The 26999-nt window shown below is 33.9% G+C and overlaps 2 protein-coding genes across 8 annotated transcripts in view; one reads left to right on the top strand and one right to left on the bottom strand.

The window, feature by feature from the left end:
- The window catches only part of LOC138324861 (CAP-Gly domain-containing linker protein 3-like), a 34983-nt gene extending 24603 nt beyond the window's left edge, over positions 1 to 10380 (top strand). For all 7 annotated transcript variants that reach the window (XM_069270066.1, XM_069270063.1, XM_069270064.1 and 4 more), the window contains exons 8-13: positions 2864 to 2986; positions 3305 to 3428; positions 3787 to 3878; positions 4136 to 4181; positions 4676 to 4770; positions 5588 to 10380. In XM_069270066.1, the coding sequence (XP_069126167.1) occupies positions 2864 to 2986; positions 3305 to 3428; positions 3787 to 3878; positions 4136 to 4181; positions 4676 to 4770; positions 5588 to 5814 (707 nt within the window). In that variant the 3' untranslated portion in view covers positions 5815 to 10380. The remainder of the gene's footprint in view (positions 1 to 2863; positions 2987 to 3304; positions 3429 to 3786; positions 3879 to 4135; positions 4182 to 4675; positions 4771 to 5587) is intronic.
- A 1035-nt stretch (positions 10381 to 11415) lies between these two features.
- LOC138324862 (uncharacterized) lies at positions 11416 to 26305 on the bottom strand. Its single transcript, XM_069270069.1, has 13 exons — positions 26167 to 26305; positions 24362 to 24584; positions 23689 to 23771; positions 22934 to 23044; positions 22290 to 22499; positions 20427 to 20542; positions 20075 to 20195; positions 19429 to 19654; positions 18966 to 19165; positions 18256 to 18501; positions 17236 to 17342; positions 16705 to 16843; positions 11416 to 15072 (listed from the first exon to the last, which is right to left on the bottom strand). Exons 1-13 carry the CDS (start codon positions 26231 to 26233, stop codon positions 14927 to 14929), a joined length of 1995 nt encoding a protein of 664 aa, XP_069126170.1. The 5' UTR covers positions 26234 to 26305; the 3' UTR covers positions 11416 to 14926.
- Positions 26306 to 26999: the final 694 nt, after the last annotated feature.

Raw genomic sequence — 26999 nt, 5'->3', positions numbered from 1 at the left:
ATATATTGAGATTTAGTAAAAAGAAAGAAAATTGATTTGTCACACCATCGACAAAGATTGTATGCCTAGTATGTGGTGGTGATATCTCCATGCACAGAAGAAAAGAATCAATAACACCTCAAATAGCTTGTTTTCCTTTTCTACGTTTACAGTATGGTATTGCATAGATTATCAGTCTTAATATATAAAATACTTTTTTCCCACTATATTTCACTGGGATCTTCAACATTTGTTTCATTTAAATATTATCATCAAAACAATAGACTACATTGGTCTATTTGTTTTCAAAAATCTTGTGTATGGCAATATGCATAAGAATTTGCAATATGTAAATTTTAGCATCTGACATCGTTTGAATACACATGAATTTGATTTGCATAACAATAGCATATTACCCCGTCTAGGGCCTCTCAGTAGCGGTCACGTGACAAGTCACGTGGCCGGAAAGAGCGGTAAAGACGAACGAGACTAGCGCGGTAAACATCACACTGCTATCAACAACGAAGACGACAAGATGAGTTCTCTGCTGTCCACAGCTCCTACGAAACTAATGGAAGCCGAACGATCGTTCAAACGTGCATGTGACGAAATCATTGCACTGAACAGACAACTCGACGAGTTATCAAGACGTTACGAGAAAGCCAGCAAGGAAAATCGCCGGTCTTTTCGATACTCTCTCCGACTGAGAATGGCGGTGACCGAAGGAGTACGAAACATGTTTTATGAATATGCCTCTGCTAAAGCCGACGAAATCACTGAGCTACGATGCCAAGTCAGAAACGAAACGGACGACGATGATGATTTCACCGACGATTTCGGCGAGAATGACCCTGTATCGTTTTTGAGCAGCCCACTTCACGGCGATGACGAGGACGACGATTGGGATGAAGAAGACATGGACATCGATTCCGACCCTGCCACGGACGCTAACGATAGTGTGTGAAACATGGACAATGATCGTGAAGATCCCTTTCATCCACACTACTACAGGGGTACTGCCCATCCCCTTTGTCCGGTCGCCATCAGACCACGGTCCAGACAACCCACACCGAGTTCTACCCGTGGAAATCAGCTGACCACAAGACAACCTATTTTGTACAAAGTACAAACGCTGTCTATGACACCCACAAAACGGCTCTTTTCAGAGCCATACACTTTTCTCGAAAAGTGACCAAAACGACTCGAAAACGCAATACTGTTGTTTGTTTTCTTATTGTTGGGGGTATAATCACTTAGCCTAAGCCATAGTCAATAATGGTTTTCATATTAAAATAGACCTTCATGTAAAAGCCTTTAAATTAATCAAATATTTGCATTTTATATATAAAAACATACATTAAATTTTATATTAGTAAATGATATAAATTTCAGATGGGCATACTATTTAAGGCCTAATATTTTGGTGACAAATATTGATAGTATCTTTCCTTTGGCAAATTGAAATCAAAATTGTTTGCATCTAAATAATATCCTTGGTATCATACATATCCTATATTGTTAGACTAGTAACATGGCCAATGTCTAGAAATTTTGCTTCTGTTAACAATTTGTGTGGGGTTGAGTCTGAGCTGTGTCCCCGCATGTAAAGAAGGAAGTTATCAAGATAATTATAACGTTATGAATATGGTGATTTTTGAGGGGGTACATGTGTTAGAAAGAAATGCCTGTAAATAGATATATACTGACATTAGGATAATTAAAGGTATAAGAAATTCCATGAAACAATGTGGTGATGGTGGGAAATGCTAATTAGTGGTATGTAACATGTGAATTAAAGCACTACTCTTATCTACATCTAAGAAAATATTTGGTAAGCTTGTAAATTGCATCGCATGGATATTGAAGTGACAACTTAGATCACAATATTGTTTTTGATTGAAAACTACATCCATACATTTTAATGTATGAAATTTCATTGTTGTACAGAAACATTATAAAATTATCTCAAAAAAGTATCTATCGACCAGTAAGTGCAATGTTGTATCGATTAGTGTGAAATATAGAAATTCATTTGAAGTGGCTCTATAAATGCCAGAGGAGACCGGAACAATGTCTGTGACATATTGTCAATTGTAGTTATTTTTGCCACTAATTTCCATGCCCTCGAGGATATATATTTCAACAAAGCAGATAAGTTTTTGTACCATTTAGTGTATGCATTCCTATAGAAATTGTATTCAAAGTGGTTGTCTGGCGTAGAATTCTTCTCTGGGGCAAAATGATTACATCATAAATGTGAATATAATTGTCATTCAAATTAAGTGATATATATAAACTGGCAGGTCAGGATTTTCCTGACATTTCCTGTAGATCTAGTATTATGTCTTCAGTTCATAATTTTGAGAAAATGTAATTCAAAACAGGTTATTAATGTAAAAAGGACACCACAAACTTATTTGTGCAATATTGTAAAATAAGGTATCGATAAGTAAAAAGGTTTTCTGTTCTCAAATATTTTATCAGTCTACTGCATTTCACCAGTTTCATAAGCATTATTGAATTAAACTAAAAGTATTTTGAATAAAAAATCCCAATTCATTTCTTTTGAAGATTTTTTGATTAAACACCATATAACAATATATTTTAGCTGCATGAATTTGAATTCAACTTGCTAATTGAAGGATATATGCTGATTTCTAAGGGAAAATAATAAGAGCATGGGAAACAAAATCATAGTTAACATTTCAAGGTAACGATAACATTTTGCTTCTTATACACAGAAATGGAAATGAAATTCTGTGATATGTCAGTTTCCAAAAACTTCCATCATTTTCAAACATTAGTTCAATTTGAAATGCTTTAATACATAATTGTATATGATAGGTAGCTGTCATTAACTTGCATCTTGATTTATTTTTAACAGGACTTAAGTGTCGGACATCATCGATAGCTGATTTGGCAGAGATCGACCTCGGAGATAGAGTAATTGTAGCTGGACAAAGGAAAGGCACAGTTCGGTTTTGTGGGGAGGCAAAGTTTGCTCCAGGTATGGTATTGACTAAGAAAATTCTTTCTGTTGATGTAAACAAACACTTGATAATTTGCACATATAATTTTTCCTGTCATTTGGGATTATCAATCATTCAATGATTTAAAAAAACTCTTTTCTACTGTTAATCACAAAGTGTTATCTACCAGTATACATGTACTTGCTATTGATTTTTCACAACCATACCCATTTTTTCTCTTGATATTCTATATCTTATGGCCATATCTATTTGCTAATTTGTTGCGTTCCATTTCATATTTATTATAATTAACTTTGATATAATTTTTTCAATGTTTACCTATTTTGTTTGCCTAGGTATATGGTATGGTATAGAGTTGGACCGTCCTGTCGGGAAGAACGATGGGTCTGTAAATACCGACCGATACTTCCATTGTAAACCTAAACATGGTGTGTTTGCTCCATTATCAAGGATACAAAAGTGAGTCAGTCTCCACAACAACACTAAACAACAAGTCTTAACTCTGATAAATCACATGAAGTGCTACCAATCAAAATTAAGGATAGATTTAGCTACAACAATTTTCATTTGTCAAAGATGATTATTTCATGTTGACGTGAATGTCACATTTATGAATGCTCAATTTAAATATTGATAAGTGTATTATCAGTACTAAGCATGTACATGTGCCTATGATAATTTTAGAGAAGTGCTAGACAAAAGAAAAGATTTAACCATTGTTGATATGATTTTCATGAATTTCAAGCTGAAAGCTTTACTGTTTCTACCCATACCCAGTGTTTTCATATTTGTCTCGCATACTCTACCCTGTTCACAGACTTGGAGACCGGCGATTCAGTTCTAATGAATCTCTTGATGCAATAAGTTGGGGTGCTGTTTCAGAAAAAGTTGATCGGCGTTCCAGTAGTAGTAAGTTGTTTTAGCCATCCACTGTCCCCATAAATATGTTGTAAAGTAATGTCCCTTTGTTATTGTCTTCATATTTCTTGATACAAAATATGAAAATGGTGTGATGCATACCAAAACAGTTTATGTATGTTTTATTTAGGTTAAAATGTCAATAAATATCTCTCAGCTTATATTTTGTCAGAAATTAATTGAATATGCATACATTGTATGGTCTAATCCAATGTTTCTGGGTTAATGAATTTCTCTCTTTTTTCCAGGTGTTCCCTTCAGTTCTCAAAATCGTGCTAAGACTCCAATAAAAAGGTGAGTAGAAATTCTAAATATAGCAAGAAAGACATTCTACTACTGGGTATAAATTCTGACCACAGGCGTTTATAGACCTTGACACAGTATTACATATATAGAGAGAGAAAAATGTCTATGGAGTCAAACGCCTGTGTTTTGAACATATAATTACACTTTAAATTCAGGTAAAATAATATTGTTTTAACAGAAATTAACTTTCTTTAAAGAAAGATGAAATGTGTGTTTTTTAATAAACACCTGATGCTTTATTACAATTACATGAAGCAGTTAGTAAGAAAAAAAAGAAGGCAGAAAGAGAGTTTTGTAGCATTAATGCCCATATGAAAATAAATTTAGTCAAATAAGTTTGTTGTTTTTACCACAGTGAAGTTTCACTGCTAACTTATAAATACTGCTTTCAGATGTACCTTTTGTATTCCATATTGCTTTCTTGTTAATGTAATATGTGCAACATATTTCATTTCTGAAGTAATGCTATGTTATGTTACTAGGCCCAAAAGTGGACTGTCATTAGCCAGAATACCTGGGGCAAGTGCACCGTTCAAACTGGAGGTTGGAATGAGTGTCTTCTGTAATAGTGAACTAGGTGAGTTGTCGTCTGTAATAGTGAACTAGGTAAATTGGGTCTTAAGTAATAAAGAACAAATAAGTTGTGTCCTCTGTAATAGTGAACTAGATATAGATAAAATCTGCTGTAATAGTGAACTAGGTATGTTATGTCTATTGCAATAGTGAACTAGGTAAGTTGTGTCTTCTGGAATATTGAACTAGATATATATAAAATCTGCTGTTATAGTGAACCAGGGATGTTATGTCTATTGTCTATTGCTGGAATAGAACTGAACTAAGGATGTTAATCTATTGCAATAGTGAACTAGGTAAGTTGTGAATGTCTTCTGTAATATTGAACTGGTTAACATCTTCTATAATAGTGAGCTAGGTATGGTATGTCTTGTGTAATAGTGAACTAGCTAAATTGTTTTTGGCATCCAGTTGGCCCTTGACTTTTAGTCTAAGGAGTCTAATCGAAATTTCTCAGAAATCTGAAGAGTCAAAACTTATGACAGATAAAAAAGTGCTTCAAACTCAACAGTCAAATTTGATTTTTTGTGGGTCAAAAACATACTCGGGGGTCTACTGGATGCCCTGTGTCTTCTGTAATATTGAACTTGATATTGATAAAATCTTCTGTAATGGTGAATAAGGTATGTTATGTCTTTTGTAAAAGTGAACTAGATAAATTGTGTCTTCTAGTTTAGTCTTCTTTAGCAGTAGTAGTTGTGTCAGTGAACATACAGGTAGTTGTAGGTTATTGCATGTAGAATCTGAATAATCAATACAGAATGTAAACCTGATAATTAAATACTTTTAGTTGCTTGATTTAATGGTATGTCTAATTTCAGGTAATGTGCGATACATTGGTCCTGCTGAGTTTGGTGATGGGATCTGGGTCGGGGTAGAACTTCGGACAGCCAAGGGAAAAAATGACGGATGTGTTCAGGACAAACGTTACTTCTCGTGTAAACCGGACCACGGCTTGTTAGTCAGACCAAGTAAAATTACAGTACGCGGGATCAATGGGTCAAAACTTGTATCGGACTATTATCAATCTCGGGAAGGGGAGGCGTAGACCTGGAAACCCCCCCCCCCCCTCTATAATCTTCATTAGCTCAGCATTGCCATGTCATACCCTACATTGCCATAGGAAGCCAGACATTATCACAAGGAGACGAATATCATTATCACAAGGAGACTAATATCAACAGAACTAACACATATCACTCAGGATCGTACATACCAGAAGCTCACTCGTATTACTTGTAACTTATAAATATTGGCAAAGACTACAAAGCTTTTGTATATTACTGATATACTGTATTATATGTACATGAACATGTGTTTGTATATTACTGATATACTGTATTATATGTACATGAAATGTTTGTTGGTATTTCATTTCGTCGTTTGGAGCTTTCCAAATATTTTCTGGGAGGTCATATTCATGATTGAGCTGCATAATGATAATTTTGTTAACACATAACCCTTTTTTTAGGTGTTTTTATATGCTCCACAGTTACAATGGAAAAAAGCAAAAGTTTCTTACACAACGAACATTTCATTTTATGCAGTACATGTATAAATTAAATGAAAATACATGTCCCTGGAAAATTATGTTTTAATAAACAACAATATCTATTTAATGTCAAACATTGATCTTCATACACAGTCTTGACTTGCTCTTTAACCCGAGGAGGTAGCTAGAGGTCAACATAGGAATAACGTCATTAAATATGTATTACAGAGTTAATTCCCTTACAGACAGAGTAACTTCCCTTATAGACAGAGATACTTCCCTTACAGAAAGGTATTGATTGTGACATAATTATTTTGTGTGCAAAATTCACATTGTTTTTTCTGTCTCTGAAGAAGAATACATTATGCTAGGTTACGTGTGTTGTCGGAATCAATATCTACACACAAGGGCAGATAACTCTGTAATATACAAAGACGAAACAGATCAGGAAAACTGTAACATTGAAACTACACATTCAGCCACATTTCCAAAGAGTTTTTATCAAATTAACCAAGATTTGGTGCTTTATGATTAGACCAAAAAAAATATGTCTGTTTAGGGTTACCTGACCTACCCTAATTTTTTTCCCACTTTTCTTCGAAAAAAATAAAATAAAAAAGTCTGGATTTCGATCTCAAGACTCTGGTTCTGGCCATCATTTTAGAGTGAAAGACATTAAAATTTTTTTAAAAATCCTCTCCACCAACAGACTATTTTTTATGCCAATGTAACCCTAAACAGACATTTTTTTTTTTGGCCTAAGTAACTGTGACATGTTTCTGAATATTTTTGTGCCAAGAAGATTTAGTTTTATACTGGTTTATGTATATATTACTGGAACTCTTCTGCATTGGAGATAAAAAATCTAGTTAGGAATTGTTACACTTGTTAGTTTGTGAATGTACACATGCATATTTTTGTTACGTCTTTGAATGTTGATGATAGATGTTTCAAAAGGTACGGTAATATCTTTTGTTTTCATTTAAAAGTGAAGTCAAACAAATACACCTCTTACTCTTTAATGTATATCAAAGTTATACATTGTACAAATATATTATTGTTAAATACACAATGTATTCTTTTTCTAGAAGAAAGTTTGTAATATTCTGTTGCATAAATTAATTAATGCTAATATCATGCAACAAATTTTGAAATACAATATGATCATTGTGCAATGTTTGTCATTTGGGTTTTATAGACATTTTAGAAAGGATATAAGATGGTTATGTCTGTCTCTTGTTTGTAATTTTACTCAGGACAATACTTTGTCACGTTTTACTGTTAAGAATTTGTATTTTATTCAATTTGATATGCAAATGTTTTTTTATGAAATGCACATTGAAATAGCATAAAGAATTTTATGATAGTTTATATGAGGACATATATACACCACAGAACTTCAGTAAGATGAAAACTACAATATGTTCGATATACGGTAGAATACTGCAGTTAAAACGAAGAATTGTAAATAATGTTATGTCTCCTCTTCAAATTAAAGATGCTCCACCGCCGACAGACCATAACTGATATTCATCATTTGAACAATAATTGGTGTTTAATCATGTATATAATAGTCTAATTAACACAAAAAATAATATAGAATAATTTATTTTGCCTTTGGTACATGCGCATTCAGTAGTTCATTCCATATAGGATATAGTTGTACGGAATTTTTTCGGGATGCAATTAATTGTTTTTCATATTTTTTACTTGAAGTAAAATTAGAAGCTCAAACTTTTCAATGGTGGTAATGGTGTAGAGTAAGTAACTTTTGTAACTGAAGAAAAATACTAAATCGTCTGCTCCTGTTTTTAATAGTGAAAAAATACCATTTGTCAGCGGTGGAGCATCTTTAAGTGATATATTTATTTCTTCTTTTTTTTTTGTTCTTCTGACCAGACCAATTTTGGCCATAACTTCTAAACTAATGAGAAGATCTGTAGTATTCTTGCTTCACCTAAAGCTAAAATGCAGTGCACCTTTACTTAATCACAAAGGCCCCGGTAAATGTTGAGAAGCTTGATATTGCCCTATGACACTTTTCCAGGTGATCACTTTTGAAGTATTTAAGATTTATAGGTAGTGATGAACTTTGTAGTATTCCTGTATCACCATGGAAGAGGTTCAATGTACTGCAATCTGACCTTTGACATAAAAGTTAACAATAAGAAAATGTTAAGGAGTTTGCCAAGGAGACGCCCTTGCTTTTAAATAATTCAATTGGAGGCATACATTTTGTTCACATAAACCTTATGGGAAGTTTCAATTTCTCTGTTGATTGAATGTTTTGTTGTTATATGTAAGATATAAACTTTTGAATTCTAGTCCCAAAATCTGAAAAGGCAATTTCATAAATATGTGGAAAAGTTATTAAATTGATAATGTTTGGGGAGGGTGTAAGATGAATGATGTGTCCTAGATTTGGTAGGGCCCCATCAGTCAGTCAATCAAGGGGGGTATTATAGCCAGTATCAGTTTCCATAGAAGTTGGTAGATTTTGTTCTTTCTTGTTTGAGATGTTCAGGGAAGAAAAGACCTTAATATAAATAATACCTATGTAACTACAAATATAAACTTGGGGTTTCAAAATTATTCTATGCAGTACACCTCGGTCAATTCTGGTACTACCCATCTAATGTATGGTTCCCCAATTGACAGATATATGCGCATGAAGGGAAAGTAAAACTTTATTTTGACAGAAAATACAATATGATACTACAAATCAAATTTGTTCTACATATGTACTAAATCAATCAAAATAGACTTTAGACTTCTTGGTTGTAATTTCACATTATGTATATCAACTTGACGATTTCCTTTTGTAATACCTAGTAGGGCTTATGTCTGATACAATTTACATTGTTAAAAAGCTATTATTGTTACATGTCTTTTTAAAGAGTCATGATTCTTTGCTAATAGAATGTGCTCATAATTTTTGTTAAAGATTATAGACTATTTTGAGTATAAACAACTGTAAATAAGATATTTTCCTAAATATTTTACACTGATGAAAATTTCACCTGCTGAATTAAAATGTACATATTTGAGCAAATATATTAAAGTGAATAGTCGGGCAAAGAAAACCAGTCTAAATGCATTCATTGGCCTTTCAAAAGTTCTCACATATTAATACGACGGTCAAGTTCTGCTTTGTTTCCCAGTTCTGACCATTAAAGAAAAAAAATTTGAAAGCATTGAAAGCGAGGCTGCGTGGAAATGTAACCACGGACATAGTGAGCCGGGAGGAAGCTTTAGAATTTCCATACTTTAAATTAATTTCTTCGTACGCAGACAGATTTTGACAGGAGATTTTATTTTTCCATTTCATAAGAAATTATACTGGATACATTCACACCATTTTTACCGACTTTAGCCATCCTTGCCCTACTGTTCACTTTAATTAAGTACTTGAGATGGGTTTTTTTTACCAGAAAAATTACTGGTAAGTCTTACTACTTTAAGTGGGTTTAATTATAGTATGCAATATTTTATCATAACATTCTGATTTGGAAGTACTTCAGCCAAAGTTCAGTTGCACTTTTCCACTTGTAGCTATCATACCTAGTTAGTTATCAAGAAATATTTTATTTGTGGTGTTGGAATCACTTCGTATTTCACCTATTGACACAGTATTTGTATTGGAAAATATTTGAATCTTGTCGAAGCAAATATCATTAGCTAACTATAATAACTCTAATATCATGGCCTCTTTCAGTTTGAGAGCATGGTATACATATACTTATATAGTGTCATGACTTCCACGTGTATCTAGATTCCTAGAAACAAAATCTAACATTTAATGTTAAAAGTATGTGAGTATTATGTTGTTATAGGGCTAATGATAATTTGAAAAACATTAGGTTCATGTCTCCAATTTTAATTTATTATTACTTTTAATTTTCATTTTATATGTATGTTTTCATTTGTTTTGTATTAATGTGTTATGTCACTCTAAACCTTGAGTTATGTCCCTTTTCTTTTCCGATTTTGTTTTGACTGGTATTTGTTATATTCAGTATTGCCTTGCATTATACAATACACAAAACATGTGTACATTGATTATGATATTAATTAAAATCAGGTACATGAGAAAAGCAATAAATACAAAATATTAAACAACAATTTTGTTGATTTGTCTTATATGGCTTATTTTAATCTCCCAAATACTATTCCTTTCATCAAATGTTAAAATGTTTAGATTCTATAACCTTTACTAAATAAATTTTCTACATTGTCTTTAGATATTCCGAATTTGCATATTACAGAGTTATCTGCACTTGCGTGTAGGTATTGATTGTGACGTCATTTGTTTCAGAGCGTAACGTCATACGTTTCGGAGAAAACGACGTGAGTTGCGCTCACAAAATAATGACGTAACAATCGATACCTGCAAGGGAGCTAACTCTGTAATATGCAAAGACGGAATATGATATTTTATACAAATTTTACAAGATTATAGATGATCCCTATTGTCTTGGAAAAAGATTGATCTTGACTGAAAATCAAGGCAATTCAGTATGGAAGAAGCCCAATATAAAGTCTATAGGTCTAATCATTTTAAATGTATTCCATCCTTGTGACCTTGAACACAGGTGGTTAGTGTAGTCGCAGGTCAAAAAATGGTTGTCTGATGAAAATAATAGCCCATATGTCCCATCCTACAACTATCATACATATTATTTAGTCCTTGGATGGGTCATATTCAGGAAAGGCTACAATTTTCATCCAACAACCATTTGTGACCTTGGATCACACTTGCCCCTGTAACCTTGAATGAAGGTCAGGGGCTATTTGACTTTTGTACTCTGCAGCTCTCCAATCTCCATCTCCAAGTCTAATATCAGATCGAAGAATTACTGGTATTCATAAATTAAGATTTCCGAATAGCATTATGTTGAGGTCATGGTCATTTATTTGAATAAACCTGGCAGTCCTTCAACCAAGCATGCTTCAGGCCCATTATTTTGTCTCTGCACAATAATAATTCAAATGTAGTAATTAAAAAAATAAAGAAGGTCAACAAAGTCTGATAAGTCTTTTATCCATCCATGCATCTGGCTGCATTTAAGCTCACTTTTCCCTTGGACAGGTGAGGTAAAAACAAGATTTATGCTAAATAGAACAGGTTTCCTCTTATGCGATAAACAACAAGAGGAGTTTTTAATACAATTTTTTTATTAAGAAATATAGTATAAAATTATTTTCATATACATCCTTATGAATTCTTGGTTGACAAAGATAAAATAACATTGGTCCTCGTTAACATTTTCTATTTCTCCATATAAGTTGTAAATACAATCTTCATAAAAGTAGATGGAGTTTTGTAAACATATTAAAACATGTACATAGATATCACAAGACATCATCTTTGACTTGCACTTATTTCATGGTAAAATTAAATTAAAATAACAAAAACTTGTCAATATTTTTTATGCAGCAAAAAGTCATCAAAATGTTATTAGTTATTTTATTTGTTAAATGGTTATGTACATTTAATTCTGTTACCTTTAGTGTAGCCCTACTTGAACAGTAAGGATCAATGTGAAGGGGGTTAATTATATTGCATCTGGTAGCTACCACAGTGACCTGGCACATATTTTTTTAACCAACAATATTTATATACATATTGTATATATAAATGTATGTATATGGTAAAAACTTCGTGCCAGGTCCCTGTGGTTGCTACCTCACAGGACATCATACTAGAGGCCAATTTCATTTGTGAAATAACTTGACAACTTAATTATTTTATAGGTTATTTGACAGAAGAAAGAGAGAGAAATGTTTTAAACTGAATACTTTTGATCAGAGATTTAAACTTTTTAATCACACAAAATTGGCTATAAACATATGGAGTGATGAATGATTATGCTATATATATACACAATGGCACTTAATTATGTACGGGATTCTGTACTATAAATGTTACGTCTTATTTACAAGGGATGAAATTGTCATGTATTTACAGGGAACCCAAAACATATCGGGACATTCTGTGATATTTGATTTCTGTTTCCATCTGAACATTTCTACATATCAGATCAAAGAATGTTTGTGGCATTTTTTTCATCAGCACTTGATGAAATCTTAATTCTACAATTCTTAAGAGGTATGGTTTAATTTAACTCATAGAATCAATGAAAAGTGAATCCTCTTTTTATCTAAGTATGATAATGTTCAGATCCCTCCTATGAAGTATGTACATCTCTGATATGTTCAGTGTCTTTTCTATACATCAAATCAACTGTTTATCCTTATTTACATAATTACATTAATTAACAAAGCACATTTATTATAACACAAGCATGCACTTACACATTCACACTCATTTACACACAGATTTCTTATACTTTTAAACATCTGCATACTTAAAAAAAAAAAACTTTGCCCATCACAACACCATTCATGTCTATAATTTTACAATTAAATTGCGTCATCCTGCATTTCATATTTATGAAAATAAAAATTCCAACAAGAGGCCCAGAGGGCCTGTATCACTCACCTGGTTTTTTTAAAATAATTATCACAAAGACTCTGACAATTAGATAAATTAGCAAAATTGACTCCCAAAGTATAATTTTGAATCACAACCATACAATGATGCTATTGATACCATACAAATATGCTATCCAATACATAGGTTCAGAGACAAAGTAATTTATATGAAAATAGTAGCCTTATTGACCTTTTTGACCCTGCGTCTATTGCCGTCTAAGGCCCCAGGGGTCAGCCCTATCATTTGTACAATTTCAAATCCCAACCCTATAAGGATACTACCATTGCATTGTGCTCTTCCATGCTTAGTTGCAGAGAAGAAGTCGTTTATATGGAAATAGCTAAATTGATCCCTTTTGACCCCACCCTTCAGGCCCCTGGGGGGTCACCCCATCAGTTGCAAAATTTTGAATCCAAACCCTACAAGGATGTAACCATTGCATTATGAGCTTAATATCATGTTAAGTTGCAGAGAGGAAGTCATTTTTATGGAAATTGACCACTTTTGACCCCCCCCCACCCCTCAGGCCCCGGGGGGTCAAGTCTTATCATTTGTACAATTTTGAATCCCCACCCTATAAGGATGCTACCATTGCATTATGGGTGCTATCCCATGCTTTGTTGAAGAGAAGAAGCCATTTATATGGAAATAGCCAAATTGACCCCTTTTGACCCCATCCTTCAGGCCCCCAGGAGGTCAGCCCCATCATTTGTACAATTTTGAATCCCCACACTATAAGGATGCTACCATTGCATTATGGGTGCTATCCCATGCTTAGTTTCAGAAAAGTAGTCGTTTATATGGAAATAGGCAAATTGACCCCTTTTGACCCCGCCCCTCAGGCCCCCGGGGGGGTCAGCCCCATCATTTGTACAATTTTGAATCCCCACCCTATAAGGATGCTACCATTGCATTATTGATGCTATCCCATGCATGGTTTCAGAGAAGAAGACGTTTATATGGAAATAGCCAAATTGACCTCTTTTGACCCCGCCCCTCAGGCCCCCGGGGGGTCAGCCCCATCATTTGTACAATTTTGAATCCCAACCCTATAAGGATGCTACCATTGCATTATGGGTGCTATCCCATGCTTGGTTTCAGAGAAGAAGTCGTTTATATGGAAATAGCCAAATTGACCCCTTTTAGCCCCGCCCCTCAGCTCCTTGGGGTGTCAGCCCCATCATTTGTACAATTTTCAGTTAGTAGCCCATAAGGATGCTACCAGTCAAATTTTGTTGAAATCCGACAAGCGGTTATGGAGAAGAAGTCGATTGTTGACGGACGCCGGACGCCGGACACCGGACGACGGACGCTGGACGCTGCGGTATCCCATAAGCTCACCTCGGTCCTTTGGACCAGGTGAGCTAAAAATAGACGTATAGACAAATGATATATAAATTCATTCCTACTACACATATCACACTACATGAGAATGTATCTATTAAGTTATTTTTTTCATTAACACAGTTATAACTCAGCACTTGTAGCAAAGAAGATTTCTTCACTTCGACAAAGATCTACTCTTTATTCTTTGTACTATTTAGTGAAATGTTCAAATATGTGTAATAAGTACATACCCCATCTATACAAATACATGTACATATAACTGTCTTTCCCTGACTAATTTAATACATTTCTGATAACATATTACAGCAATAAATTGAGATTACTAATCAAGGTATGATGTTAAATGAAAATTTAAATCTGATATAGTCAAATATTAAGGTTAAGCTTTAGTTTCAAATGTTGATATATGTGACAAGCTGCTTCAAACTGTTTCTATGTCTGAAGTAAAGATTTTGTAACACTCATTCATTTTTGGGTGTTGTTGGAATTTATCACAGATATAACACCAGAAATCAGTCATACAAAGTTGCATAGAAAACCAGTTAGAAGTTCCATTTCTAATAAAAATAATGTTCTGAATGAAGTTAGAAGTTCCATTTCTAATTAAAATAATGTTCTGAATGACAATTAGATCACTGTTAGTGAATTAAAAAATAATTTTCGAGGGAACCTTTCATGGCCTTCACTGACATTGTAAGAAATCTTTCTTGTACAAGCAATAAAAGTTTTCTCTTTCTGTTGCTGGACAGTCTTATTTCCGTTAGCAACAATTCAGTATCTGTAGAGACTTGTCTGTGTAAAGTTTTTGATAATGTGGCTCATGTTTTAGTGAATGAAGAACAATAGACAAGTCATCAAGAAGAGGAAGACTGTGGATGGAGAGATTGCCGAAGACTTGCTGAGGACATAGATTGTTGTAGGTTTCTTGTACGGGTTGATACCAGGGTCAAACCTCTGTGGACAATCATCAACTGTAAAGTAAAAAAGACATGTAAGTTTTGCATATCAATGAAGAAAATGAATTCAGTATTGTCATTTACACCTTGTCAATCTCTCATTAACTTTTTCTCTTCATTTACACCTTGTCAATCTCTCATTAACTTTTTCTCTTCATTTACACCTTGTCAATCTCTCATTAACTTTTTCTCTTCATTTACACCTTGTCAATCTCTCATTAACTTTTTCTCTTCATTTACACCTTGTCAATCTCTCATGAACTTTTTCTCTTCATTTACACCTTGTCAATCTCTCATTAACTTTTTCTCTTCATTTACACCTTGTCAATCTCTCATTAACTTTTTCTCTTCATTTACACCTTGTCAATCTCTCATTAACTTTTTCTCTTCATTTACACCTTGTCAATCTCTCATTAGCTTTTTCTCTTTATTTACACCTTGTCAATCTCTCATTAACTTTTTCTCTTCATTTACACCTTGTCAATCTCTCATTAACTTTTTCTCTTCATTTACACCTTGTCAATCTCTCATTAACTTTTTCTCTTTATTTACACCTTGTCCATCTCTCATTAACTTTTTCTTCATTTACACCTTGTCAATCTCTCATTAACTTTTTCTCTTCATTTACACCTTGTCAATCTCTTAGCTTTTTCTTTTATTTACACCTTGTCAATCTCTCATTAACTTTTTCTCTTCATTTACACCTTGTCAATCTCTCATTAACTTTTTCTCTTTATTTACACCTTGTCAATCTCTCATTAACTTTTTCTCTTCATTTACACCTTGTCAATCTCTCATTAACTTTTTCTCTTCATTTACACCTTGTCAATCTCTCATTAGCTTTTTCTCTTTATTTACACCTTGTCAATCTCTCATTAACTTTTTCTCTTCATTTACACCTTGTCAATCTCTCATTAACTTTTTCTCTTCATTTACACCTTGTCAATCTCTCTTGAACTTTTTCTCTTCATTTACACCTTGTCAATCTCTCATTAACTTTTTCTCTTCATTTACACCTTGTCAATCTCTCATTAACTTTCTCTCTTCATTTACGCCTTGTCCAGCTCTCATTTACACCTTGTCAATCTCTCATTTACACCTTGTCAATCTCTCATTAACTTTTTCTCTTCATTTACACCTTGTCAATCTCTCATTAACTTTTTCTCTTCATTTACACCTTGTCAATCTCTCATGAACTTTTTCTCTTCATTTACACCTTGTCAATCTCTCATTAACTTTTTCTCTTCATTTACACCTTGTCAATCTCTCATGAACTTTTTCTCGTCATTTACACCTTGCCAATCTTTCATTAAATTTTTCTCTTTATCAACTTCTGACTTCCATATTTAACCAGCATGTCTATGGGGGACTTAAGGAATATCCACATTATGTAGTGAAAGTTTTGATATTGTAGCCTAACATCAGCATTTAACACTAACTACATTGTAAAAGAGAATGTTGTAAATTTTGATGCACTAATGATGCAGCAATAGAAATGGGTCTTTTTAGTGGGTAAAGATATGTCAACAACTGTGTAAGAGTGTGACTGAAAGGAAGCACTGTAGTAAGGAACTTGTGCGGCTACCCTCAGAAAGAGATCTTTGTCTCATCACCAAACGAAATGAAGTCCGCAGATTTAAAACTTACACAGCCTTTCTGATTCCGTCATACGAAGAGACAGACCAGTTCCTGGCATCAGGTAGTCTTGAGCACGCTGTGTCCTCGGACAGCGGGCATTCTGAGATCTTGACATCATGACGTCAGTCCAACTTGTTCGCTCATACACCTAGAAATGGCATTTATAACAATATGAAATTGACCCTTTTCAGAAATTTTGGATGTTTATTGTATATCCCATGTAAATAGTGGATTTTATAGTGTACAAGCATGCAACAGTTAAACAACTTAAATAATAATCTCTTTGGAGTGTAGTTTCTTGCTGTAATTAACTGTCTAGATAATTTTGTCTATTGCTAGGATATATCTCAAAAGAATTTTACAATTTGCTGTTCTAGTTAAAAACATCACAATATATAGAAGCTATTTCCTTTATATTTTTCACAAGACAAAGCGCCTTTAAAAGAAAGATAAATTGGTCTTTGCAGTTTTATTTATGTTTCAGATTGATTTTGATTCATTTTTTAAATGTTTATACCAAAGAATATGGTTGCTACTTACCCAGCACCTGAAGGCTGAGATGGCATCTTCCTCGTCCCAGGTAATGAGGTAGGACCTGTAGTCTTCCATCCAGAACCCAACACACATCAGGATGTGATCAGACACGTCTGTAAAGTAACATCAGGTCACTTCAGGGTAATCATTACTCATATTGCCACTATACCTAAAGATTGGTTACTGTTACTGACCTATCAATTGATCCCAATACTTCAGCTCAAGGTTAAATGGAAATAATAAACTGAAGTTTGGTCTTGAATGGTGCACAGAAATGTAACTTGTGCATTAATCATTGAGATGTCTCAGCTTTCTGGATTTTTATCTTAAATCTATTTTTACTTCAGCATTTAGAGTGTATTAAAACATTGATCCTATAAATAATCTTTGCTGAAAATGTACATAATCTTAGAATTAATTTTTCTTTGTTTTCATACCAAATCTGGCTTTCTGATTGGCCAATATTTTTTTGCATACCACTATGAAAAAAAATCCGAGAATGGCGCGAAACCTCGACGTTATCGTGACGTCACAATAGAGACATTGACGTTGCGTATTGATTTTGAAAAAAAAATCCCTTGAAAAACCACTATAATGTTACATTTAAACAAACTTCATTTTAACAAATAGAGTATAAAATTAATTATAAGTATTGATATAACTTTTTTTTAATTTCATCGGGTTATGAAAAAAAAATTGTTTGCAAACTTTTGTGAGAATCTGCTATGCAGATTCACAATTTGCAAACAAATTTTTTTCATACCCCAATGAAATTAAAAAATAGTGACATCAATGCTTAAATATATCTCAAATTAAGATTGTATATTATGTTTCTTATTGAAACACACTTTCATTTTGTATACAGATAATAGCTCATTTGTCCAAACTAAACTCGTTCACCCCTGACGACCCATTTGAACTCTTCTTATTCAAAGGTTTGGAACAGTTCATTTTGAATTTTTAGGGGTGAATAAGTGAATCAATAAAGTGACAACATTTTTATATCAAGTACTATGACTAACTTACCATACTCTCCGATGGGTCGACCTCGATAATCCACGGTCTCACAGTACTCTGCGTCAACCTCGATTTTTGTCATGTCGTTGGAGCATGACTTCATTTCCGATACGATGATTCTACAGTCGACTTGGACACGAGGTTTGTCAGTAACACCACGGATACGAGTGGAGTATTTCTCTTCTTCACGTGCCGCCATCTGTTCAAACTGGTATCTACCGGCAACAGGACATGGCACAGGGGAGGGAGGGTTCACTGAAATCAGACAAACGATACGATACCATACAGTAATGTTAGAGATGGCACAATGTATAATAAACAGGTCGTAAAAGCAATTTTTCATATACATCAGGGCAAAAATCAAAATGTATGTGATAAAGAAATTTTGATTTTAAAGAATAAATCGGATATCTTAAATGTGGCTGACTTTTACATCATGATTGATGAATTATTCAATTGAGTTTGAAGTCCTATTAATTTAACATCCATAAAGAGTGTGCCCAGTCAAAGATGTAGAGAAAAAGTCAGAGTACCAGCAGGAAAACCACCAACAAGTGGTCAGTATTAGACACTGACCCACACTGCCCACAGGTCAGGTGGACTGTTAGAGGTAGAATGTCTGAACATCTTAACCACTTGACCACTGTGGCCTCCATTATCAGGCTGACATACATCAGGACATCTATACTATATAATACATCACACTACATTATACTTACAAATAAGGACGTTATATTTCCAGTCTGTGTCATCACGATTGAAGGTGAAGGACATCCAGCTACAAGCCTCACGGAACTTCTTCGTGAGGTAGTTGGGGTCGGCTTTCTCGTCCTCTGTCAGTCGGTTTGGTTTTCCAACTCTGTATCTCACAATACTGTGATGTCTTGGCATCAGGTCAAAACACACGAAGTCCTTCTCACTGGAACAACAAGGATATTCACATGAAACACTCTTGGAAAAACAATCAGAAAGATTCATATCTGATTGTCATCATTATACGAGCTTCTTTTTTTTCTTTCTTTTAAATTTACATAAAAGCATATATTGAGTATCATACAGAGAATCTTGAATATTTTTACTGTTCATAATACTCTACAAAAAATAGAGAATACATCTAATTAAAAATCTTCAATTAACCAGAAATCTCTCATTAAACATTGAAAACCAAGGGAGATAACTCACCATTTGCCGACTGTGACCTTAGTCATGAGGAAGCGAGTACCAAGTGTTTGTTGACATGAGTAGAACACTTCCTGGTACTCAAACTCGTTGATGGCAGTGTGGAATGTGATGTGTGTCTCGTTAATCTTGACGTTGGACCTGTAGGCTGATCCCTGTGTAAACCAGGTCCCAGTGATGTTTCTGGGGAGGTTACATTTCGGGGTCATGTAGTCGGATACAGGAGGAACTGAGCGGAAAAGAAATATTTTATTTCTTAGTATACAAAAGACATAATAAAACATCATTTTTAGGCTGCAAACATATTGCTTCATTACTTCAACTTAGTGCTAGCATAATGTTTTTAATTTCTTTTTCGAAAATTAAGAATTTCATCCAAGTTTTCATAGCAACTATATAAGGGAAAATATTCAAGAATATATTGAATAAAATAGCAGTCTTTCTGTGGATTCTTTCTTTAATGAAATGTTTTACAGGAACAGTCAAATTTAAGGCTTTTTGTTTTCAGAGGTCTATTATAAATATTTTTTTGTTGAAATCTTTTTCAAATTTTCCCACAACACAAATGTTGAATGTCAGATAATATGTCTGGCGTACAAAGAAGGCATTTCACCTAAAATAAACAGCCTAGAAGTATCGTATAACTTACTTCTAGTGAGGACAAACTTTGTTGGACCATTGTAGATACTGTTGAGTTTGGAACAATCCGGAAACCTGGACATCACCCAACGGATCTGGTTGTTAGCGTCTTTCTGGTTCTTCAAGGTCATCTGTTCACAGATAAAGATAAATATTGTAGCCAGAAAATAATATTTTCAATATGAGGATTATTCTAGAGCTCTAATAGCAACAGGTCTAATGCCATAGGTATGAGTTAAATTAGAGTTATTGATCTGGGGAATTGTATCTTTACATCAGGATGTTGTAAATGGAAATATAATTATGATAAATAAGAATATAGAAGATATCAAATAATCAAATCTTTGGTGGTGTAAACTTACGAGACATTTGAACTTTTCTCTTGTGTCCTTTTCCACTGTATCAGCAATGGCAGCGTAGGTGTACCCTCGTCCACTTCTCCTGGCAAACCAGGTACCCATACATTGGTAACGAGTTTCTGAAAACACAGGTATTGTAACCAACTGAAATCACAGGTATTGTAACCAACTGAAATCACAGGTATTGTAACCAACTGAAACCACAGGTATTGTAACCAACTGAAATCACGGTTATTGTAACCAACTGAAATCACAGTTATTGTAACCAACTGAAATCACAGTTATTGTAACCAACTGAAATCACAGGTATTGTAACCAACTGAAATCACAGTTATTGTAACCAACTGAAATCACAGGTATTGTAACCAACTGAAATCACGGTTATTGTAACCAACTGAAATCACGGTTATTGTAACCAACTGAAATCACAGTTATTGTAACCAACTGAAATCACAGTTATTGTAACCAACTGAAATCACAGTTATTGTAACTAACTGAAATCACAGTTATTGTAACTAACTGAAATCACAGTTTTGTAATTACTGAAATCACAGTTATTGTAACAACTGAAATCACAGGTATTGTAACCAACTGAAATCACAGTTATTGTAACTAACTGAAATCACAGTTATTGTAACCAACTGAAATCACAGTTATTGTAACCAACTGAAATCACGGTTATTGTAACCAACTGAAATCACGGTCATTGTAACCAACTGAAATCACGGTTATTGTAACCAACTGAAATCACAGGTATTGTAACCAACTGAAATCACAGGTATTGTAACCAACTGAAATCACAGGTATTGTAACCAACTGAAATCACAGTTATTGTAACCAACTGAAATCACAGTTATTGTAACCAACTGAAATCACAGGTATTGTAACCAACTGAAATCACAGTTATTGTAACCAACTGAAATCACAGGTATTGTAACCAACTGAAATCACAGGTATTGTAACCAACTGAAATCACAGTTATTGTAACCAACTGAAATCACAGGTATTGTAACCAACTGAAATCACAGTTATTGTAACCAACTGAAATCACAGTTATTGTAACCAACTGAAATCACAGTTATTGTAACCAACTGAAATCACAGTTATTGTAACCAACTGAAATCACAGTTATTGTAACCAACTGAAATCACAGTTATTGTAACCAACTGAAATCACAGTTATTGTAACCAACTGAAATCACAGGTATTGTAACCAACTGAAATCACAGTTATTGTAACCAACTGAAATCACAGGTATTGTAACCAACTGAAATCACAGTTATTGTAACCAACTGAAATCACAGTTATTGTAACTAACTGAAATCACAGGTATTGTAACTAACTGAAATCACAGGTATTGTAACCAACTGAAATCAGTTATTGTAACCAACTGAAATCACAGTTATTGTAACCAACTGAAATCACAGTTATTGTAACCAACTGAAATCACAGTTATTGTAACTAACTGAAATCACAGTTATTGTAACTAACTGAAATCACAGGTATTGTAACCAACTGAAATCACAGTTATTGTAACCAACTGAAATCACAGTTATTGTAATTAACTGAAATCACAGTTATTGTAACCAACTGAAATCACAGTTATTGTAATTAAATAGGGAAATAAAGCCTGAAAATGTTACTGAATTTCATATCACCCTAAACGGTATCAGACCAATCCAGATAGAATTACTTTTCATTTTATTTACCTTAGGCCTTGGTAGACACTTAATTTGCTAATATTTGTTGTTGTTGTTGTTGATATTGATTCTGAGAAATTAACAATGGTATAACCAGCCTACTGGTCCTACAGTACACAGCCCACAATGAAGTTTTTAGGGGTGAAGTGAGTACTCTGTAGACTTACGTTCATTCCTGGATGTGGAGACATCTGGACATTTTGCGTAAGTCATCATGAAGACTTCGTTGTCGACGTAAGCTGATCCGGGATCCTGACAAGCTTCAATCTTACTGAGGGGGTTGTTACAGATACCACCGCCACCAACGTCCACTTCATACGAAAACTGGTACACTCCTTCAAATGTGGAAATGCAGTTCACCTTCTTCGGAGCCAGACCTACATTGGAATACAAACATGTATAAAATTTTATGTATTTGATTTGACGAACCCATATAGTAGCTTAACTGTTAAAAGTGTTTTAGGTATTACCTGTGTAATACTATTTGCAGTACATAAGGACTTGACATCTTTTAAGTTACAGGGAGTTATTATTGCTTTCAGTGTTGATTTGCTGTTTAACATGACCCTGTGGTAGTAGCTGGTGGCTACCTATCAAAAATACATTTAGGAGACTCAATACCTACAATACAGCAACGTTTTTGTAAAGACATAACCACAACTGTGTAGACTACGCCCTTTCTCAGTATCCTACGAAACAAAATTTACCACCGCTTACAATAACCAAACATCTGTGTTCTGACAGTCATATGGAATCATTTTCAGCCAACACTCAATCACATAGGTAATTGGTAATTAATTAAGATACTTACGGAACATGGTAATGGCGTCGTCAGTAGTGGGAAGACCGTAGTCATGTTTCATGCCTTTACAAGATGTGTTCAAGCTGATATCAAACCCAGAACCAGACCTGACACAGTCCTCTGAAAAATAAAGGGGAAAAAATTGAAATTAAACCCCGTAAGTTAAAAGGTTTTTTTTATAACCAATGCCACGTATGTTGAATTTAGATATGCCAGAACATTACTTTCCTATTACTGTAAATCCTGAATTAGTGACCACCTTTGTATAAAGACCACCTGTTTAATAAGACAACTTTCATCGGGTCCCAAATGGTTAATTTCGACACATTTTGTAAAAGACCACTTAGCTGTTGACCATTTTTTCCTAGTCCACATACAGGTGGGTTTGATAGACAGATTTACCTGTAGATTGACGACAATCAATATTCTTATATAAGTTCAGTGTTGAGGATAACAGGAGATGGGGAATAACTAATAAATCATGAAACACATAAATTACACTGTGAAGTTAACGTAATAAAATCAGGCTCCAGGATCATAAAACTTCGTTTTAAACTTAGCCAATCAAGGATGATGTTACTAAACGTTATATATCATTAATGATACGCTAAGCCAAAAGTCTAAGATTCTTCCATGATCCTAGAGCCAGGCTCCAAGATCATGAAGCAGTCTGAAGTCTAGTCTTAAGTTTAGACTTAAACACTCACAATCAAAGATTGTTTCAAGATCCTAGAGTCAGGTGTATAGGTAAAGAATAAACTTACCTTTCCTATACTGTAGAATGTTTGGTGTCCTCCACAACACATCCAAACAGAAAAAACAAACTGTGGTACCAGGGTCTACGTTCCTGCGCAAGTAAAAGTAGCAATAAAATAGACAGATCTATACTTAAATCTACTAGCAGAAAAAACAAGTTCATATTCTGTTTTGAAAATTCTTCTAGTAGGAATGAAAAAAATGTTAACAAAAGCATTTTGGGGAAAAAAAGGTTTAATAATAGATTGATTTGTTTTTCTTTTATTCACCAAGAGATTTATTTAAATCATTATGATATGATTTTGAAACTTTTAACATAATGCTTTTTCATAGAAAACAATGAAATAGAGGAAAATTCTGTGGCACTATGTCCTATATGGAATGAACTAATGATTGCACATGCACCAAAAGCAAAATAAATTATTTCATATTACTTTTTGTGTTAATTAGACATATACTACATGATTAAACACAAATTATTGTTCATGAGATGAACATCATTTATGCTAAGTCTGCAGTGGAGCATCTTTAAAGTTTATACACATGTTTACACTGCTAAAGAGCAGGTCAAAACATTAAAGGAAATAACAATATAATTGAAATCCAGCAAGGACGAATTGAATTTTTTAAATCCAAAAATTCAAATTTAACAAGTACTTATTAAGAATTTAGAAATCTTACATTTCCTTCATCAGCATGGTAGCGTTACGTCCATCCTGTATAGTGATACCAGTGAAGGGATGGATGTGCAAGTCTGTACACTCAAGGGTCTTAGCATTGCTGCCTTGTATCTCCCATTTCTCGGCATTGACGATCGTCTGTGTGTCCACACCGGCTTCGCGTGTATACCAGTCGCCATGGTATTCCTCAGGGATAACACAGGGTTGTTTTGGAACTTGTGATACTGGGACAATTAAAATCATGCAATATATTTCAATGCAAAAATAAACTTCATACAACTATTTATAGATAGATATATATTGACCAACTGTTATGAATATTCTATATAAGTCTGTCACATTGATATGTTATTTAGGATATTTTATGTGACCATATGCCAGTCTTTTTATTGTCGCATATAGCCATCTTACACACAAACTTAATACCTGCCTCTCCTTTCTAAAATTGGTATACATTTAAAATGATCCCCCTTTGATGATTTTTTGTTAATGTAATGTCCTATTACTTAACGGCCCAAGCCATGTAAGGATGTGCCAGATTTGTTGGTTGAGGAAATTAAGGCAGAGTACTCAGAGAAAACCACCGACCAGTGGTCAGTACCTAGTGGCAACTGCGACACATAGGATTAAAATTTTGCTAAATCTTAACCACTCTACCACCGCAGTCTTCTCTTAACTGGTCATGCCTATATATTTGTCTAATGATACAACGTTACACTTCATGATGTATTTATAGTTATGTAGAGAAATTGGACTGGGTTGATCATTGGTGACCAAGTAGCTCAGTGGTAGAGCATTTGGCTAGTGTTCGGACGTCCTGGGTTCGAATCCGGGCCTAACATTTTCTCCACTCCTGTTACAGTTATGATTATTACACTCCAAACATCTGTTTAGGAAATCTTACTAAAAATCTTATATTTTTTCAAAAATCTGATGATCACAACTTTCACTAATCCAATAATATTAGATCTAGATATTGAGAAACTTCTGATGTGCAATACATCTCAGAAGTTTCTCATCGTCTAAACTCAAACATTGTTGGAGTAAACTTTCACAAAATCTTAAACTCAAGCTAATATCTCTTCAAAGCAAAAACTAGCTGCATTGTAGCTCAAAAGACTTTTAGACAGAAAATGGTTGTTTTCTTTACCGAAAGGTATAGTAGACCGGGTATGTAAATTCGTTGGGTCACACTTAATAACGACAACAAACGACAATACGTCACGGCAAACCTCTTGTCATTCGATTTATCGTTGACCAGCGGCCGATTTCAGAATATTAAAATCGCTCTAATTCCTTCATTTTTGCACCATCTTCATAAAACTTGGTAGAAATATTCATTTTAATGTACTGAATAACATATCTTGTGTTGTCACTAACTTTTCCTTATATTTAACGTGTTGTCGTTTGTTGTCCTTTGTTGTCGTTATTAAGTGTGACCGAATTCGTTCTAAGCAAAAACACCTTATATTCCAGTTTCTGTCCACAGTGAACAAGTCATTTAGTTTTTTGATTAGTTAGTAATCATATGTACTTCAATTTCAGAGGAAACATATGATAAGTTTTATCTTTTAACATACATATGCATAAGTATGTATATATATATAAATATGATTCTACGATATATTTTCAAGAGAAAACTCGCAGTTTTCATAATTTGTTCTTCCGGAAATGAAATGAGAAACCGCGTAATGTTTACAGGTGCAAATATCGTATGTAACAGGTGAAATGTTGTCGTTGTACTTTACGGTTTACCTGTAATTCAGCAACTTATTTAGAAGTAATATGTGAACGAGTTATGCTTACCTGCATATCGCCATACCAGCATCAAATTTAAACAAATAAGGGCTAGACCCTGTATACTGGGCGCCATGTTTTCATCTAATTCAAAATGGCGTCCTCAGGTGTGTACCGCAGGTAAATTGGGTCCCGTAAGGATAATTAATATTCAGGTAAACCAAATTTTGAATTCATGTGAATCTGATATTGAAATTCAGACAAATTCGAAGTCAGCCAAAATATGAAAGTCATAAAGTTTCATACACATCCAGACTTAGTCGGTTATATTAATTATTTTAGATGGATTAATCTGTCAAATGCCCTTAGTTCGCCTCTTTGAAATACCTATCAGTTGAGTAAGTGAAAGGGAGATAAGTCGAACTACTTGTTAAGGTAAAAATAGAAAGATAGCTCATACTTTTCGTGTGTCTAATGTTTCGCGGTTTGGCATTTTATTTACGGTTCTCTAATGCATTTTATAATACTAACTTTTTAAAGATAGTTTTTTCCCCTTGGAAATAGAAATCCATACCATGAATAATTTTAATGCTTGAATTTAGCTATTACGTAACAATACACATGACGAGCTTTTAAACCAGAAACATATATGTTTCTGTTTAAACAAAACGATATTCACAATTGTTCGCAAATTCAACTCTTTAAAGCCATAACGATAAAACATCTATAAATGAACAGAAGTTACGCATTACCAAAATTTTCTCGGACTATACAAACTAACTATATATCTATAGCTATTAAATGAAGATTTTCTTAAAGTGAAAATTTTTGACTCTACTAAATTAAACGTCTGTGAACGCGTTTGTTGCTAAGAATTTCTAAATTTTACATCGATTTTAAAT

The sequence above is a fragment of the Argopecten irradians genome, chromosome 6 (genome assembly GCF_041381155.1).
Source record: "Argopecten irradians isolate NY chromosome 6, Ai_NY, whole genome shotgun sequence".
NCBI lineage: Eukaryota > Metazoa > Mollusca > Bivalvia > Pectinida > Pectinidae > Argopecten > Argopecten irradians.
Note: the sequence above shows the minus strand (reverse complement) of the source record. Positions and strands in the feature narration are given on the sequence as shown.

Coding starts and splice junctions, on each gene's coding strand:
- LOC138324862 (XM_069270069.1), bottom strand. CDS start 26,233: ATGGCGCCCAGTATACAGGGTCTAGCCCTTATTTGTTTAAATTTGATG. Junction 24,585..26,166: donor GCTGGTATGGCGATATGCAG/GTAAGCATAACT, acceptor TAATTGTCCCAG/TATCACAAGTTCCAAAACAA. Junction 20,543..22,289: donor CTCCACATCCAGGAATGAAC/GTAAGTCTACAG, acceptor CTGTGTTTTCAG/AAACTCGTTACCAATGTATG.